The following is an 18,426-nucleotide window of genomic DNA, read 5'->3' on the forward strand; positions in this document are numbered from 1 at the left end:
AGGTAGTATGCTAGACCAACCCTACACTGGAATAAAGATAATGCTGGGCTCATTTGTACTTTGGGGTAAGGATTAGGGCTGTTATGGTGACTATATTACCGCCAAACTGGCAGTCATGAGTCATGACATCAGTCGAATTCCACATAACCATTTAGTCACGATAACTAGGCTTCTCCAAGCTCTGATGCTGCTGATGGTCATTAGTAGCCTACCAAACTTGCTAACTGCCTGGTATTCCGCACTCCATTGTTCCTCTAATCACTCTGACATCAATGCAAATGTAATCGAAAATCTAATCAAACACTTCATGAGAGCCCAGGAGCTCATGTTGCGCAACATTTCTTTGGGCTATGCAATTGTGTGACTGTGTTGATGGCCTCTAGGCTTACAATATTTATTTCTCAACTTTCCTAATATTAAGCACATTGCTTCGCTTTAGAACAAGAGTATAGCCATCCTGGCTGACATGAAAAGGAGCCACGGGAAAAGCATTCTCCTTTCACTATTTACAGTAAGTGCATATACCATGCTTTTTTTTAACCCTACCCCTATTCCAAGACAAGTAATAATAATGGTGATAATGGTCCATTCTAAATCAAAACTAATTTCACACATATATTATTTAGTATATGTAAAGACAAGATGAACCTTTTCAAGTGTGAGTTCAAATATCTCTCACTGTCGCACCGGCATTAGTTTTTTCGTGCGCGTGACGTCAGAATGCTCTCACTGTTCCAAAATGTGATTGTTATGCAACAGGACAGTTACCCGCGCTGCCCCCAAACCAAGGCCCGCTGCCTGCTAATTATCTATAGGCTGTCAATTTCAAATGATTTTCTAACAAGTTTTATTTTCTAACAACAGTTTGAATTGAGGTGTGTACCGCCTCCTCGTTAAGTCGCATAAGAAGTAGATCATTTCACTCTTGTGGACAATTTATGTTTGAGCGGACAAACTTCTCTCTTCAACGAGAGCCCAAGCACTTCCCTAGTGTTTTCCCAGATCAAGTATAAAGACATTGCACATCTCTAATCAGAACAGGCCTTGCACAAACGTTTTCCCCCAGCACATTTTATGGCTGGCGCCTGCATTGGCGCCTGTTTTCCTTACATTTACGTCATTTGGACTTTGGACATGTGTGCGTTCCTATCAAAGTAAGTGGCTTATTTTCTGTATATCGTGTTGTCGCTTCTGCTGTAGCACACCATATGTATGTATGGATCATAATGTATTTACTGTTTTATTTAAATGTTTTCAAGTACTTGTAACGACCGTCCAAAGGAGTAGACCAAAGTGCAGCGTGGTGAGTGTTCATCTTATTATTTATTATAAATCAGAACACTGAAACAAAATCATAAACAAATGACAAACAACCGTCACGTCTTGCAGGCTATAACAAACAGTACAAAAATAAGATCCCACAACTACAGGTGGGGAAAGGCTGCCTAAGTATGATTCCTAATCAGAGACAACGATAGACAGCTGCCTCTGATTAGGAACCATACTCGGCTCAACACAAAGAAATAGACATCATAGAATGCCCACCCCACACCCTGACCTAACCACATAGAGAAACAAACCGTCTCTCTCAGGTCAGGGCGTGACAGTACTGCTGACAAATCATGCATTCCAATTATTGCATAGATTGTAATGTACACATATGATGTGTGTAAAATACTTTATGAATGTCCTGATTATGATGAGCTAATGCTAAGCTATTTGCCGGCTATGTGTGGTGCCATGTCTGTTGACATCATACAATGCATTCTGGTTGTCATGTAGGCGTCTGTCAAACCAAAGATGTTATAACAAGGGATAGTTCACTCGACTGACTTATGGTGCTTTCAAGACAACTGTGAACTCGGAAAAATACTAGGTAAAATCATGACATCAATGATCTTCAGGTCAGAAAGTCAGAGCTCTAGAAAGAGGCCTGAGTTCCCGAGGTGGAATTCCGAGTTGGATGACGTTTAAAGCGATTTTTCCCCAGTCGGAGCTCGTTTTTTCCACGATCCCAGTTGTCTTGAACGCACTGAAGTCGGAAGTCGGAGATTTCCCATTTCCCAGTTGTTTTGAACACGACATCAGATTGTAACTTTGGTACCTCAGGATTGCCAGCTCAGTCCCCTTTCCAGGGGTTTATTTTTATTTAGCGTATACACTTCTCTTGTGTTTGCTCCCCATTTACTGATAAATCCCACATCATAGTAATATTTCCTGCATCATATCCCCCACAATACCTTCCCCCATTTCTACCCCCATGGACTTGTATCTTATAGTGAATGGCATTCTGGGATTAGGGAGTTTTCACCAAGTCAAACATACAGTAAACAAACATGGCTGCCATCATAAAGAATTTAGCTGCTGTTAGCTTAGCTGACAAGCATCTATTTTCTTAACAACATTACATTAGTCTCTTGTGCTCACCAGAGAAGTGGTACATTGTAAACTAGTCCAGCTGTTAGGTCGCTAACTTATGTTTGTTTTTTGTCAGCGCAACCTGTTATTTAGACTGGTTTATGGAATGAGTTTGGCTGTGGATGTGTTCCGTGTGATGCTTGGATGATGAAGTTCGCATTTATCTTTTACAATAAAAGGTCAAATTGAGGAATAAAGTTTAAGACCTTTATTTTCCATCAGTACAAAAAAAGATTTAGATGCTGTTCAGACAACAATGCTGTTTAGACGCATTTGTTGCGTCTTACGTTCTGTTGCTACTGTTCCAATAACATATGTGAGATCGTACGCTGCAGGGACCACTCAACGATGATCACAAATATGTGATTGTATGCGTCAACAGGTTAAATTAAGAATATTTCTGATGGGTGACAATATTATCACTTGTGAATGATGTATTATCACTTGTGAATGATTGTGTGTGCAATAAGGCAAGAAACAGTGCATGCCTTTTTTTGCAACTTTTTAAAACCATAGTCACACATCTCATGTAGCCTAGCCCATATGGCCAATGTTTTGATAAGGTTTGTATCACAGTTAACCCCTGTCGGACATCCAGCGAAAAATCCTATCACCATTAGCATAACAAAATGTAAAAAAAAATGTTTTTCAATTTTTTTTCCAAATTATATCGTTTTATAGATACACCTCTCCTGAATCGAACCACGTTGTCCGATTTCAAAAAGGCTTTACAGCAAAAGCAAAACATTAGATTATGTTAGAGGAGTATATCGTAAAAGTAGCCACATAGCCATTTTCCGACCAACCACATGCATCATAAATAACCAAAAAACAGCTAAATGCAGCACTAACCTTTTACAAACTTCATCAGATGACACACCTAGGACATCATGTTACACAATGCATGCATTCTTTTGTTCGATAAAGTTCATATTTATATATAAAAACAGCATTTTACATCGGCACATAACGTTGACTAACTATTTTCCCTCAAATGCATCCGGTGAAACAGTGCTACAATTTACTAAATTACTATTCGAAAACATTTTTAAAATGTAATATTGTCATTCTAAGATTTATAGATGAATATCTCTTGAAAGCACCTGTAATGCCAGATTTAAAAATAACTTTACTGGGTAATCACACTTTGCGATAAAAGGGGATGCGATACTCAGAACAATAGGCTAGCAATAGCAATAGGCTAGCCATCTTGGAACAATCGCATATCAAATCTAGTCTTGTATACTATTGTCAATAATCCCTTACCTTTGATTATCTTCATCCTTAGGCACTTCCAGGAATCCCAGGTCCACAACAAATGTATTTTTGTTCGAAAAAGTTCATCCTTTATGTTCCATTAGCTTGTTGTTGTTAGCGCGTTCTGAAGGCTGAACCAAAAGTTCCGACATGCGCGGGGCTACTCTTTCAACAAAATGCATTTTTTTCTTATTTAGGTTCGTTCAAACATGTCAAACGTTGTATAACATAAATCTGTAGGGCCTTTTTCAACGAGAGATCCAATAAGATTCGAGGGGGACGATTGCATTGTGTTTCAAAACGTTTCGAAAGGGGAGGGTAACCAGGGGCGCCGGCGTCATAATGGTGATGGCCCTCTCCGTGTGACCACGTTCCACAGCGTGTCATAGTGTCAGTTTTCACAGTAGGAGACTCAAATCACTTTGTAAAGACTGGGGTCATCTAGTGGAAGCAATAGGAAGTGCTCAATGAACTATAGCTCACGGTGTGATTAATAGGCAACGTGATGAAGTTGAGTTCGCAATTCAGAATTCCACTTCCTGTTTCGATCTGTCTGGGGGTTTTGACTGCCATATGAGTTCTGTTATACTCACAGACACCATTCAAACAGTTTTAGAAACTTTAGGGTGTTTTCTATCCACAAGTATTAATTATATGCAGATCCTAGCTTCTGAGTTTGAGTAGGAGGCCGTTTAAAATCCCCTATCCTAGGGGAACGCCAAGAGGTTAAAGTTGCCAAATAACTCCTTTACAACTGGTGTAGAGCCTAATGGCATACATAGGTGACGCGTGAGTTTCCAGTTTGAGGAATATTATTTTCACCATAAAAATGCATCTGCTCTCACTTTTGAGAATGGTGTTTTCCCGCTAATTGATTGCATTTTGGAACATAGTCTATCAGCCATGTGCGCATTGCTGCTCTTATAATGTGAAGAAATAGCCTAATAGTTTATTAACATTTTAAGCTAAACGTTCTGATCTGTTGCATCCGCTTAATTTCTTTTAAAAGGTTTTTATGCGGGTGCATTTTTTCATTTGGGATGTATCGCATCCCACAACTGTCCCAGAGTATGTTTGGAATATTTTTTTCTCACACAGAAGAACACGTTGACCAATTGCAAAATGTTTGTACTATGGGGGATAGTAGATTGACATATGCTAGTGCTTTTGCTGTTCATTAGGCCTACTCATCTTGTTGGCTGATGAAAAGGACATTTGGACAGTTCTTCTAACATGTTCAATATGCACCTCGGAATTCAATAAGTACATGCACACTTGCATCCCCAATGTGTCTGTCTTCACTTGTAGCCTACTTCGGAGCTGAGATGCCTGTGAGAAGGACCCGATCACTTGAAGGTCATTGGCTAATAAGAATTGAGATAACTGGGAGAGCCATGTGAGTGAGAGGTGCTTTGGAGTGCTGCGACTGGCAGCCGGGAAAAGGGAATAATAATTATTATATTCAGCCAAAATGCACAACGGCCACACAAGGGGGATGCCGCGTAGAAATTCGAGGCCTGGTGAGAATATTAGTGCTTGTCAAATTATGAATGAGAGACTGATGAGATGTGTGCAGCCTCCGCATGAAACAAAGCAGAGCTCGTGCCTTTCATGCAGCTTTTTCAAATCATCATTAGAGTCGTATCATTCAGCATTAGAATATATAAAAAAATCCAAAACATATAGCCCAACGTTTGTATCACAATTAAAGTTGCATAAATAACTCTAAATTGAGCATATAGGTGGACCTGTTTTCTTGTTAACCGCTCAACACAGAATAACCGCATGTTTGCACTCCCTCGGAAATCATTTGGAGAAAATATCCATTTCATTTTATTCAGCTATGTTCAATTGTATTCTTTATACAATAAAATAATGGCACATAATTCTAAGCAAATATTGTCTCCTAAATGAACTAGTGTATCCCACAGCCTTATGGCTTAGCCGGATCAGATCCTAAAATAATATCAAAGTTTGCGATTCTGTTCTTCTGAAATAGTCTACATTTTCTAAAATAACCTGCCTAAAATAAATAATGAATTTATTGTAATGGTGTAGGCTATATTACATGTATTTGTTCTACTTTTTAAAAATATAGATATTCCAAAAGTCTGCAGCAGTGGCTTGTAGGCTATGCGTGGAAGTCAAAGATGCTAAACGTGTTTATGTTAATGATGGTCAATTACTGTGAGACAGGCAGTTATTTGCATAACAGTCACCGGCTGACACAATTTCATGACTGCGACAGCCCTAGTAAGGATACTGTTGGTCTAAGTCTTACCTTGGAGTAAGGTTACTGTTAGCCTAACTTGGTCTAAATTGGTACCGGGTCTAACTTAACTTAGGGTAAGGGATTGTTGGCCTGACTCTTACCTTAGGGTAAGGGTACAGTTGGCCTAACTCTTACCTTAGGATAAGGGTACAGTTGGCCTAACTCTTACCTTGAGGTAAGGGTACAGTTGGCCTAACTCTTACCTTAGGATAAGGGTACAGTTGGCCTAACTCTTACCTTGAGGTAAGGGTACAGTTGGCCTAACTCTTACCTTAGGGTAAGGGTACAGTTGGCCTAACTCTTACCTTGGGGTAAGGGTACAGTTGGCCTGACTCTTACCTTGGGGTAAGGGTACAGTTGGCCCCTGGGGTAGAGGGCGCCAGTGAAGCGAGGCAGGAGCATGTTGGGTACCAGAGTGTCGTTGAGGTTGAGGTAGGCCAGTCGTGACCCATCAGGGGACCACCAGTGAGCCACTTGAGAGTGCAACACTTCCTCTGTAAAACAATGAAAGGATAATTTTTTATAACTGTTTATACCAAGTGGATAAAACATTACATGTGGTAAATTTACACTTTAACTCCACCAATATTTAAATCCTTTTACTGTATATAAATAAACTATACACAACAAAATAAGCATGTCAAAACACATTCACAGCACTAATAACGTGTATATATTTTATTTGAAAGAAATGCAAGGACACTTATTTTTAAATATCTGCCTTTTTTAGCTACTCATCTTACTCTTTTCTATTTCCTCCAGAAATAATAATGTGCGTGTGTACAGCTAAACTTTGGATTCATGTACACTGTTTCATTCCTTTGAGTAGAAGGAAAAGGAGAGGCTGAACCATTATGCAGTAGGAGTGCCAGGCAGGCAGAAATCATGTGGGAGATGACAACATTATCAGCCTCTTCACTTTCCATTGGCCAACACAATATAATGTGTAAAAATAGCTCATTTGGGGACATTTCAATTTTTCCTGCTCTAAACACCCAATAATCTAGCTGAATGTAACAATGGCCCTATACAATCGTCATAGAGCTATTCAACATGTCTCCACAAATGGTACAGCGTAAATACAGTCACTATCTATGTGTGGGTTGTGTGTGGGTTGTGTGTGTGTGTGTGTGGGTTGTGTGTGTGTGTGTGTGTGTCTTTGTTTGTATGTGTGTGTGTGTGTGTGTGTGTGTGTGTGTGTGTGTGTGTGTGTGTGTGTGTGTGTGTGTGTGTGTGTGTGAATCCTGTTCTATGCTGGACACCAGTCAAGTCCTTTTGCTATCCATGGTTACAAAAGACAGTCCCCAGGACATAAACAAAGGGAGCCATTTCAGAGTAGCGGAATGTACCTATACTGTCCACACAGTATAGGTGAATTCCAGTCTGAGGTCGTTTTTTATGGACATTCTCAACCATTGTTGACCAATATTATCAGAACAGTGGCGGTCCTACCTTCATATAACCAATCAGCGAGGCCATTGAAGACCACTCCTTCTTGTCCTGAAGACGTCAGTCTCCAAGAACTGCTTTTGACATCCGTCTGGTAGTAAATGTTGTTTTCAAAGACATACACCTGATGAGAAACATGTTTCATTCATCATGGGATATCAAATCTACTGCGTTCACCTACATTTAGTCAATGTTCCTGCTACGTAATAAGATCACGCTTATCATTACTTATACACACACACACACACACACACACACACACACACACACACACACACACACACACACACACACACACACACACACACACACACACACACACACACACACACACACACAGCATCTATCTCAAGGCCATCAGACTGTTAAACAGCCATCATTAACACAGAGAGGCTGCTGCCTACAAACCAGCATTGAAATCATTGGCCACTTTAATAAATGGATCACTATTCACTTTAGTAATGCCACTTTAATAATGTTTACATATCTTGCATTACTCATCTCATGTGTATATACTGTATTTTATACCATCTACTACATCTTAGCTATGCCGCTCTGTCATTGCTCATCCATATATTTAAATGTATTTCTTCTTATTCCATTCCTTTAATTCGATTTGTGTGTATTAGGTAGGTGTTGTGGAATTATTAGATTACATGTTAGATATTGCTACACTGTCAGAACTAGAAGCACAAGCTTTTCGCTACACTCACAATAACATCTGCTAACCATGTGTATGTGACCAATAACATTTGATTTGATTTAAAGTTCTACTCACACACGCTCAAGACGTTATTCAGTGAAGGAAGAATCAACAACACAGAAGAAGTATTGGACTTCCTATCCCCAGTTTTTAGCTTTTTTTCCCCTGTTGTATGTTAGAATTACCTTGAAAAGTTCCAAAAGAAATGTGATAAATTGTCCCCGGTGGAGGTCATAACACATGGCAAAGTGGTCATTTTTAACAATTTATCTTAGACAAATAGAGAAAATGTGTTTACATGATAGGAGACTGTGAGGAAATGTTGGTGTGAGGAGCTTAGATAAATGGATATGCAGAAGGCAGGCCATAAGTAACGAGGTCATGTGAAGTGATAACAGACAAATATGCAGAAAGAGCTAATGAATAATGAAACCTACTCTGTCATTACCAGAGCCAACGCACACTCACGCACCAGCGGACACAAATGGACACACACACACACACACACACACACAGCTGTAAGGGCTTTCTAAGGTTGCGTTTACACAGGCAGACAAATTCAGATATTTTTTTCCACTAATTGGTATTTTGACCAGTCACATCAGATCTTTTCAAATTAGACATTTTTCAGAGGATCTGATTGGTCAAAAGACAAATGAGTAAAAAAAAAGATCAGAATTGGGCTGCATTTGTAAGCAGCCTATTTAACTGATTACATGGGGGCCAGGTATAAATACTGCAGAAACTAGACAAATATGCTATCAAACGGTTAATTACTTGCCATGTCTACGCTTTACAAATAATGAACTGATTATACCATGCTTAATACTCCTTGGGTAGAGGGAATTACTCACAAAGAGAGATCTTGTAGCCAACAACATGTCTTAAAGCAACGGGTTGATTAGTAGTACTGTTGTTCGTTTTCCGTCTCGATAATTGGTTCCTTTTACAGCTTTTGTTTATGTATCTCTCATGTCAAAAACAACCCTTAATCAACATTCACCTTTGAGCAAACGGGGTCTGGAGAATGAACTATACATACCATTGTTACATAAGAGGTTTAAACATTGCCCATGCCTCTCCATGGCTTCCAGCGATTGAAAATGAGTCAAAGTAACGTATTTGGTTGGTAAAACACAACAAAAAACATTGTATTTCAGGGGCTCATGAAATACAATCATGTTCATGTTGATTTCACGTTTTGCAATAGACTTCAAAGATCTGATTTGAGATTGAGAGTCCTTCGCACCTGCTTTCAATTGTGTACTTTTTTTAAACTTATAGTATGAGGAAAGGTCAAACTATCTTATTCAAACACAAATGGCTATTTTGGCTTCAACACTACACACTATGGCTTTAAACCAACTCTGGCCTTGTGGTTAGAGTGTTCGCCCTGATGGGGGTTCGATCCACAGTCGAATCAAACTAAAACGTCTAGAAATGGAACCTGATACCTCTCTGCTTGACACTCAGCATTAAGGAGCTGGATTGTGGGTAATGCCATGCGATAGACTAGCATTTTGTCATCAAGCTGCCTCGTGCTACAGAATCAGGAGATTCTGCCCTATGGGCCGTTCTGGCTCGGACAAGGCTTGTCCAAGGCTTACATACATACTATATATGGCTTTCCAAAGGAGGAACGCCATTCACTGCTAGTTGTCTAACTGTGCGATGTCATCTTCCTGAGATCTACAGTAAAACACTCCTAGTGTCTTGCTCTACAAGTTTGTATGCTTGGTTGTGTTGTTGTGGGTATGGTATGGTCCCAGTGCAGACATGGTACACATACCCAACCAATTTGTGGGCAAGCTCCTACTCACCTCACCCCATTTCATCCGACTTTAACTACTTATCATAAATCTACTGCCATGCATGAGTAAAGGACATCAACTCAACGTGATTGAGTACACGGTGTGCAGTGTACACATCATAAACCCTACATTAGCATGAGTCATTTTCTTCAAGCTGACCCATAGGAATACTCACCAACTGTTGATCCCGAACGCCCCAAGAAGCAAACTGCAGGACCGAGTCCGACACCTCTGGAGGGTTCAGCTCCTGTACCTCCCTGGTTGAAAACCCAACATCATTATGCAGTCCCTCATGTACAAAATTTAGAAGGATTATTCAGATTATTAGCAGTAGATTTGAGGTATTGGTCTGCTTTCAGCTTTCGGGTCATAGCCACACCATGATTCCGAAGGCATTTAAAAGCCATCCAATCATTAGCCGAATCAGACCTTCTTGCTTTTGCCCACACAGCATTCTGTTTCGTTATTATTTCAGCTAGTTCATGTGTATTGTTTGATAGGGGAATGCTTGTTGCATACTGTACATCCTGGAATGTTTTGTGGAAGTAAGAAAAGACTAATTCAACATCAGGGATGAATTCAACTCTATTCCAGGCAATGTTTAAAACATCATGTAAAAAACCCTGACTATCAAACAGCTTACAGTTTCTTTCATGATGATACGTGGAGGTAATTTAGACATTTTACAATCCCTTACATAGACACCCGCACAGTGATATTATTTGTAAAGACACCAGAACCATTAAAACGATGAGGAGTATTGGTTAAAATAAGATCAATCAAAGACGATTTCAGAGGACCCTTTGCATTCAACCTTGTTACACTTTTGACAACCTGAGTAAGATTACAGGTGTTACATAAATTCTTGAGGTGATGAGAGTTGGACGTCAGGTCACCCATAAGCACAAATTCAGATTTGACATTGTGTGATAATAATTCAAAAATACAATCCAGAGAGCCAACAATAGCAGATGGGGGTTCTATAACAACAGGAGACAACCGGATTCAAGGATGCGCAGAGATTTACGGTATATTCAAAGACAGATATTCAAATTGCGTAGGCTTGGTAACAGAAGTCAGAATGGTCACAGAGAACTTGTCTTTTATGTATATAGCAACACCACCACCCTTAGATTTGTGATCTGTCCGAAAAACATTGTAACCATCAATGACAAAATCTTTGTCAGTGATAGATTTTTTAGAGATAGGTTTGAGGAAGCATAAGTATATCTGGGTCTGGGGGTTTTTATCCAGATATTTACAAAATCAAGTTTCGGAAGAAGACTTCTAACATTTATGTGCAGAAACTTCAGACCATTGTGACTTTTCAATTCAGATGGGGTAGAAATGTCAATTTCCTGACAGTAAAAGCAGCAACGTAATGACAAGCCTAGATTGGATTTTACAGCATTTGGATTTCCAGACCATACTAGAACCATAGTCCAGAGGACCCAGAGTCTTTAACACAACACATTTAAAACTATTCATACTGTCTAGTGACATGATTAAGTACATTTACATTTACATTTAAGTCATTTAGCAGACGCTCTTATCCAGAGCGACTTACAAATTGGTGCATTCACCTTATGATATCCAGTGGAACAACCACTTTACAATAGTGCATCTAAATCTTTTAAGGGGGGGGGGGGATAGAAGGATTACTTTATCCTATCCCAGGTATTCCTTAAGTAAGTACTGAAAGAACAATCCATGTAAATGCAAACATGCGGTTTCTCCCATGTCAAATGGGAAAAACATGCAGAGTTCTCCAGCGCAATAGCGGGACAAGGGTATGGTTTCTCCCAGGATGCACCCTGGGAAAAACACTCAAAGTTTTCCGCATTTAAGAGGCATCAGGCACTAAATGCATCCTCAGTGTAAGATTCAAGGGTAGACAATAGCAACAACATGTTCATTTGTAGCCGATCAATCAACGTGAGAAATAACTATAACACGTTTTCTAAGACTAATATAATAGGCCTATGAGGTTGCACACTAATCAGAAATAGGTCTAAGCTACAGTACATAAGCTACAATAAAATAACAATAAAGGCCAAGTAATAAAAATCTAAATTCATACAAGTTCCAGAGTAAAGGTCCACACAAGTCTACAGGCTAACGATAAAACGGTGTGTGTGTGTGTGTGTGTGTGTGTGTGTGTGTAAATGTGTGCTGGAGGTGAGCGAAGCACGGGGAAGAAGGGAGCAATTGGCGGGTGTACCTGTAACAGACAGGCGAGGAGCAGGCCTGGATAATCGGTAGCAGAGTCAGCAGACTGAAAGGTGAGGGCCAAGCAGTGCAGCATGTCACAGGAGTAGCCTATGTACAGCCTAGGTAACCCGCTTGGGAGAGGCTTGTTTCGGGAGGCAGGGTATGAGAGGAGGCTTTCAACCAGATAGGTGCATAGTGGAGGAGCTTTCAGCACTGGCACCGGAGTGGAGCAATTGATATCTGTTTGCTTTCTCCGATAAGAGAAAATATAGATTATCCTTTTTATAGCCAAGTAACTTGTTGACTATGTAAAAAAAATACTGTTGTATCTGGAAATGATTACAACAACAAAAACACTTGCAAACTAATAAACAGAAGCGCGCGAGACACCCGGGTTCAGCTGCCATCTTGGTAGGAAATTGCCTTCTGTTTACTATTAGTCTACTCAAATCTTGACAGGTGATACATACCTTGTATGCAGGTTGTATATCAAGTAGGATGCCAGGAAAGAGTACCGGTACACCTAAGGAGAAATCCATAGCAGAGAATGTGTTATCACCAGTACATAATCAGAAAAATGTGGTGTTGATGAAATATTAATAAAGCAAGATTTATTTTCCATTATAAATGTTTTGCACATTATCCAAATCTATAATTGTTTTTATTTGGCACTATGACCTAAATGGAAAGCTGGACAGAAAACCTTTGCATAACTTTAAGGCCATTAAAACTCAATCTACACTGAGTGTACACAACATTAGGAACACCTTTGTAATATTGAGTTGCACCTCCCTTTGGCCTCAGAACAGCCTCAATTTGTCAGCGCATGGACTCTACAAGGTGTCAAAAGTGTTCCACAAGGATGCTGGCCCATGTTGACTCCAATGTGTAAGGTTCTGCTTTTCTTTTCTTAGTCAACCTTGTGTTCTTTTTCTTTGTGTTCTTGAACGTAGCCCTGTCTTTCATTTTTGTTCATTGATTTCACCTGTGTTTGTTTCTCACCTGGTCTCATCAGCTCCCTATTTAGTTCAGTTCTTTCTGGTTGTGAGGTATTGTTTGTTTTTGACTACCTACCTGTGTTTGACCATTGCCTGCGACCACGATTCCTGCCTTCCGTGAAGGCTTAATAAACATCTGCTGCGCTCTGCGTGTGAATCTACACCTTTTTCTCCCTGAGTATTCATTACACAATGCTTCCCACAGTTGTGCCAACTTGCCTGGATGTCCTTTGGGTGGTGGACCCTTCTTGATACACACGGGAAACTGTTGAGTGTGAAAAACCCATCAGCGTTGGAGTTATTGACACACACAAACCGGTGCGCATGGCTCTTACTGCCATAGCCCGTTCAAACGTTTTGTCTTGCCCATTCACCCTCTGAATGGCACACATACACAATCCATGTCTCAACTTTCTCAAGGCTTAAAAATCCTTCTTTAACCTGTCTCCTCCCCTTCTTCTACACTGATAGAAGTGGATTTAACAAGAGACATCAATAAGGGATTATAGCTTTCACCTGGTGTTCTTAATGTTTTGGACTCTCAGTGTATATCCATTGTTTTTGATTGAAGACTGAGTCTGGACCATTCAGGAACATTCAACACCTCTTGGAATGCCAGTCTGGTGTGTCTTTGGCATTAAAATGGGTGTAATTGTTTAAGTTGTTAAAAATAAAAACTTCCCAGGGTTTATTAAAAAGACTACTGCAGGTTTTTCTGCCGTCAATAAGGGATCATAGCTGACATCAATGAGGGATCATAGTTTTCACCTGGTCAGCCTATGTCATGGAAAGAGCAGGTGTTCCTAATATTTTGTACACAGTGTATATCTATTAACACAGCTTTTAGTTGTCATCAGGTGAAGAGGGAATTGCTAAGTGGTGCTGTATGGGTAATCAGTGAGCTTATTTGCATAACAATATTACAGTAATCTCACCCTTGAGCATAGTGATAAATACAGTGGAGGCGCGCCACTCGTCTTAACCAGAGCTCAATTGCCCATGGAAATGGAGTCTGCTTGGCTGATTATACCAGTCACCCTGCATTCAGTCTTAATTTTGGTTCTCCTGTTTGAGTTGCCCGAGAAAATCTTCACCGAAAAATACATTGCATCGTCACTGGTCACTCATACTCACACTCAGAAGGCTGTCTTGTCTACTCTGACACCTTGATAGGAGACATTTAGGAATGTTTTTTTCATAAGATTGTCAACAGTCGACTAAAATGGCTATGAGGATTAGCCTCTCAGACTAACAAAGCCTCTTAACAGCTTTGATATGTTTCATGAGTGAAGGGTGGGAAGGGTGGGAAGGAGGGGTGAGATGTTTTGGTATTGATGTTTTGAATCTGTGAATCTGAGAGGTGGGTTAGGTGTGATGAATGTGAACGATTACATCAAGACGAAGAGGTGAATATGAGCTTTATGTGTGAAGGAATACTTAGATCTATATTTGACCCGGACTAATACTTTGCCAAGAAGCATGAGAACTCCTTCCATGTTCTAAATGTCGTTTTCACAAATGGAAGGACTGTGCAATGACATTTTCTCTGGGTGAGAATGCAAGATGATCTGAAAAAAATAGATAACACTTTACTTGACACCCCGCGTCACAAAATGTTAGGAAATTGTCCTAATCATGTCATAATATGTCATAACAGCTGACATAACTTGTCATAACATGGTAATAACACTGTGATGATGCATATATTTACACCTGTTGTGACATATATTGCGTTCTTTTAAGGCTGGTTATGACACCTACATAAGAGCGTCAAAACCCACATTTAGTTTCCTTTCATTTTAAAGTGTGTTTTTTTAAGTCCTATGTTGTTGTTGTAATTCATTATTTACAGTCATGTTTCTTTTTCATCATATTTTAAATAACTTGCAAAAAATACACTTTATGACAATGTCATGAAGCATTGTGACCATCCTGTGTCACTTTAATTGGACTAAGAAAATACACTTTATGACACTGCCAAGAAGCATTATGACCATCATAATCATATAAGCCAGATAGGTCTATCACATACATGCCCTTATGTTAGTCATCAGTCAAAAATAGGGTGTCTGAAATCTGCTCCTAAATTTTTCCCAGTCATCAGCAACAGCGCATTGGGGTAGGTGCATGTCTGACATAAATTTGTGTGTAATTACAATGATCATTTAATATGGTCAATTTCAGAAAATGTTATATACAGTGCATTCAGAAAGTATTCAGACCCATTGACCTTTTCCACATTTTGTTACGTTACAGCTTTATTCTAAAATGGATGAAATACATTTTTCCCGCATCAATCAAATCACAATACACCATAATGATAAAGCAAAAACAGGTTTTTCAACATTTTTGCAAATGTATTAAAAATCAAAAACTGAAATTGAGCTCAGGTGAATCCTGTTTCCATTGATCATCCTTGAGATGTTTCTAAAGCTTGATTAGAGTCCACCTGTCGTCAATTCAATTCATTGGACATTTACATTTTACATTTAAGTCATTTAGCAGACGCTTTTTTCCAGAGCGACTTACAGATTGGTGCATTCACCTTATGATATCCAGTGGAACAACCACTTTACAATAGTGAATCTAAATCTTTTGGGGGGGGAGGGGGGGGGGGGTTAGAAGTATTACTTTATCCTGTCCCAGGTATTCCTTAAAGAGGTGGGGTTTCAGGTGTCTCCGGAAGGTGGTGATTGACTCCGCTGTCCTGGCGTCGTGAGGGAGCTTGTTCCACCATTGGGGTGCCAGAGCAGCGAACAGTTTTGGCTGGGCTGAGCAGGAACTGTGCTTCCTCAGAGGTAGGGAGGCGAGCAGGCCAGAGGTGGATGAACGCAGTGCCCTTGTTTGGGTGTAGGGCCTGATCAGAGCCTGAAGGTACGGAGGTGCCGTTCCCCTCACAGCTCCGTAGGCAAGCACCATGGACTTGTAGCGGATGCGAGCCTCAACTGGAAGCCAGTGGAGAGAGCGGAGGAGCGGGGTGACGTGAGAGAACTTGGGAAGGTTGAACACCAGACGGGCTGCGGCGTTCTGGATGAGTTGTAGGGGTTTAATGGCACAGGCAGGGAGCCCAGCCAACAGCGAGTTGCAGTAATCCAGACGGGAGATGACAAGTGCCTGGACTAGGACCTGCGCCGCTTCCTGTGTGAAGCAGGGTCGTACTCTGCGAATGTTGTAGAGCAGGAACCTACAGGATCGGGTCACCGCCTTGATGTTAGTGGAGAACGACAGGGTGTTGTCCAGGGTCACGCCAAGGTTCTTAGCACTCTGGGAGGAGGACACAAGGGAGTTGTCAACCGTGATGGTGAGATCATGGAACGGGCAGTCCTTCCCCGGGAGGAAGAGCAGCTCCGTCTTGCCGAGGTTCAGCTTGAGGTGGTGAGCCGTCATCCACACTGATATGTCTGCCAGACATGCAGAGATGCGATTCGCCACCTGGTTATCAGAAGGGGGAAAGGAGAAGATTAATTGTGTGTCATCTGCGTAGCAATGATAGGAGAGACCATGTGAGGATATGACCGAGCCAAGTGACTTGGTGTATAGTGAGAATAGGAGAGGGCCTAGAATAGAGCCCTGGGGGACACCAGTGGTGAGAGCACGTGGTGCGGAGACAGATTCTCGCCACGCCACCTGGTAGGAGCGACCTGTCAGGTAGGACGCAATCCAAGCGTGGGCCGCGCCGGAGATGCCCAGCTCGGAGAGGGTGGAGAGAAGGATCTGATGGTTCACAGTATCAAAGGCAGCAGATAGGTCTAGAAGGATGAGAGCAGAGGAGAGAGAGTTAGCTTTAGCAGTGCGGAGAGCCTCCGTGACACAGAGAAGAGCAGTCTCAGTTGAATGCCCAGTCTTGAAACCTGAATGATTAGGATCAAGAAGGTCATTCTGAGAGAGATAGCAGGAGAGCTGGCCAAGGACGGCACGTTCGAGAGTTTTGGAGAGAAAAGAAAGAAGGGATACTGGTCTGTAGTTGTTGATATCGGAGGGATCGAGTGTAGGTTTTTTCAGAAGGGGTGCAACTCTCGCTCTCTTGAAGACGGAAGGGACGTAGCCAGCGGTCAAGGATGAGTTGATGAGCGAGGTGAGGTAGGGGAGAAGGTCTCCGGAAATGGTCTGGAGAAGAGAGGAGGGGATAGGGTCGAGTGGGCAGGTTGTTGGGCGGCCGGCCGTCACAAGACGCGAGATTTCATCTGGAGAGAGAGGGGAGAAAGAGGTCAAAGCACAGGGTAGGGCAGTGTGAGCAGGACCAGCGGTGTCGTTTGGCTTAGCAAACGAGGATCGGATGTCATCAGCCTTCTTTTCAAAATGGTTGACGAAGTCATCCGCAGAGAGAGAGGAGGGGGGGGAGGATTCAGGAGGGAGGAGAAGGTAGCAAAGAGCTCCCTAGGGTTAGAGGCAGATGCTTGGAATTTAGAGTGGTAGAAAGTGGCTTTAGCAGCAGAGACAGAAGAGGAAAATGTAGAGAGCAGGGCGTGAAAGGATGCCAGGTTAGAAAGGCACACACCTGTCTATATATGGTCCCACAGTTGACAGTGCATGTCATAGCAAAACCCAAGCCATGAGGTCGAAATAATTGTCTGTAGAGCTCCGAGACAGGATTATGTCGAAGCACAGGTCTGGGGAAGGGCATAAAATAATGTCTGCAGAATTGAAGGTCCCCAAGAACACAGTGGCCTTCATCATTCTTAAATGGAAGAAGTTTGGAACCACCAAGGCTCTTCCTAGAGCTAGCCGCCCGGCCAAACTGAGCAATTGGGGGAGAAGGCCCTTGGTCAGGGAGATGACCAAGAACCCAATGGTCACTCTAACAGAGCTGCAGAGTTCCTCTGTGGAGAATCTTCCAGAAGGACAACCATCTCTGCAGCACTCCACCAATCAGGCCTTTGTGGTAGAGTGGCCAGACAGAAGCCAATACTCAGTAAAAGGCATATGACAGCCCGCTTGGAGTTTGCCAAAAGGCACCTAAAGGACTCTCAGACCATGATAAACAAGATTATCTGGTCTGATGAAGCCAAGATTGAACTCTTTGGCCTGAATGTCAATTGTCACATCTGTAGGAAACCTGGCACCATCCCTATGATGAAGCATGGTGGTGGCAGCATCATGCTTTGGGGATGTTTTCAGCGGCAGGGACTGGGAGACTAGTGAGGATCGAGGGAAAGATGAACAGAGCAAAGTACAGAGAGATACTTGATGAAAACCTGCTCCCGAGTGCTCAGGACCTCAGACTGGGGAGAAGGTTCACCTTCCAACAGGACAACAACCCTAAGCACACAGCCAAGACAACGCAGGAGTCGCTTCGGGACAAGTCCC

General features: G+C 41.6%; 1 protein-coding gene across 1 annotated transcript in view; it reads right to left on the bottom strand.

Annotated features, from left to right (window-relative positions):
* Positions 1 to 18,426, bottom strand: part of LOC115161476 (inactive dipeptidyl peptidase 10-like) — a 76,480-nt gene that overhangs the window by 26,997 nt on the left and 31,057 nt on the right. Inside the window, exons 6-9 of the mRNA XM_029712464.1 lie at positions 12,592 to 12,644; positions 10,086 to 10,167; positions 7,400 to 7,520; positions 6,287 to 6,441 (exon numbers count right to left, since the gene is read on the bottom strand). Of these exons, the coding sequence (XP_029568324.1) occupies positions 6,287 to 6,441; positions 7,400 to 7,520; positions 10,086 to 10,167; positions 12,592 to 12,644 (411 nt within the window). The remainder of the gene's footprint in view (positions 1 to 6,286; positions 6,442 to 7,399; positions 7,521 to 10,085; positions 10,168 to 12,591; positions 12,645 to 18,426) is intronic.

This window comes from Salmo trutta, chromosome 24 (assembly GCF_901001165.1).
Source record: "Salmo trutta chromosome 24, fSalTru1.1, whole genome shotgun sequence".
Lineage (NCBI taxonomy): Eukaryota > Metazoa > Chordata > Actinopteri > Salmoniformes > Salmonidae > Salmo > Salmo trutta.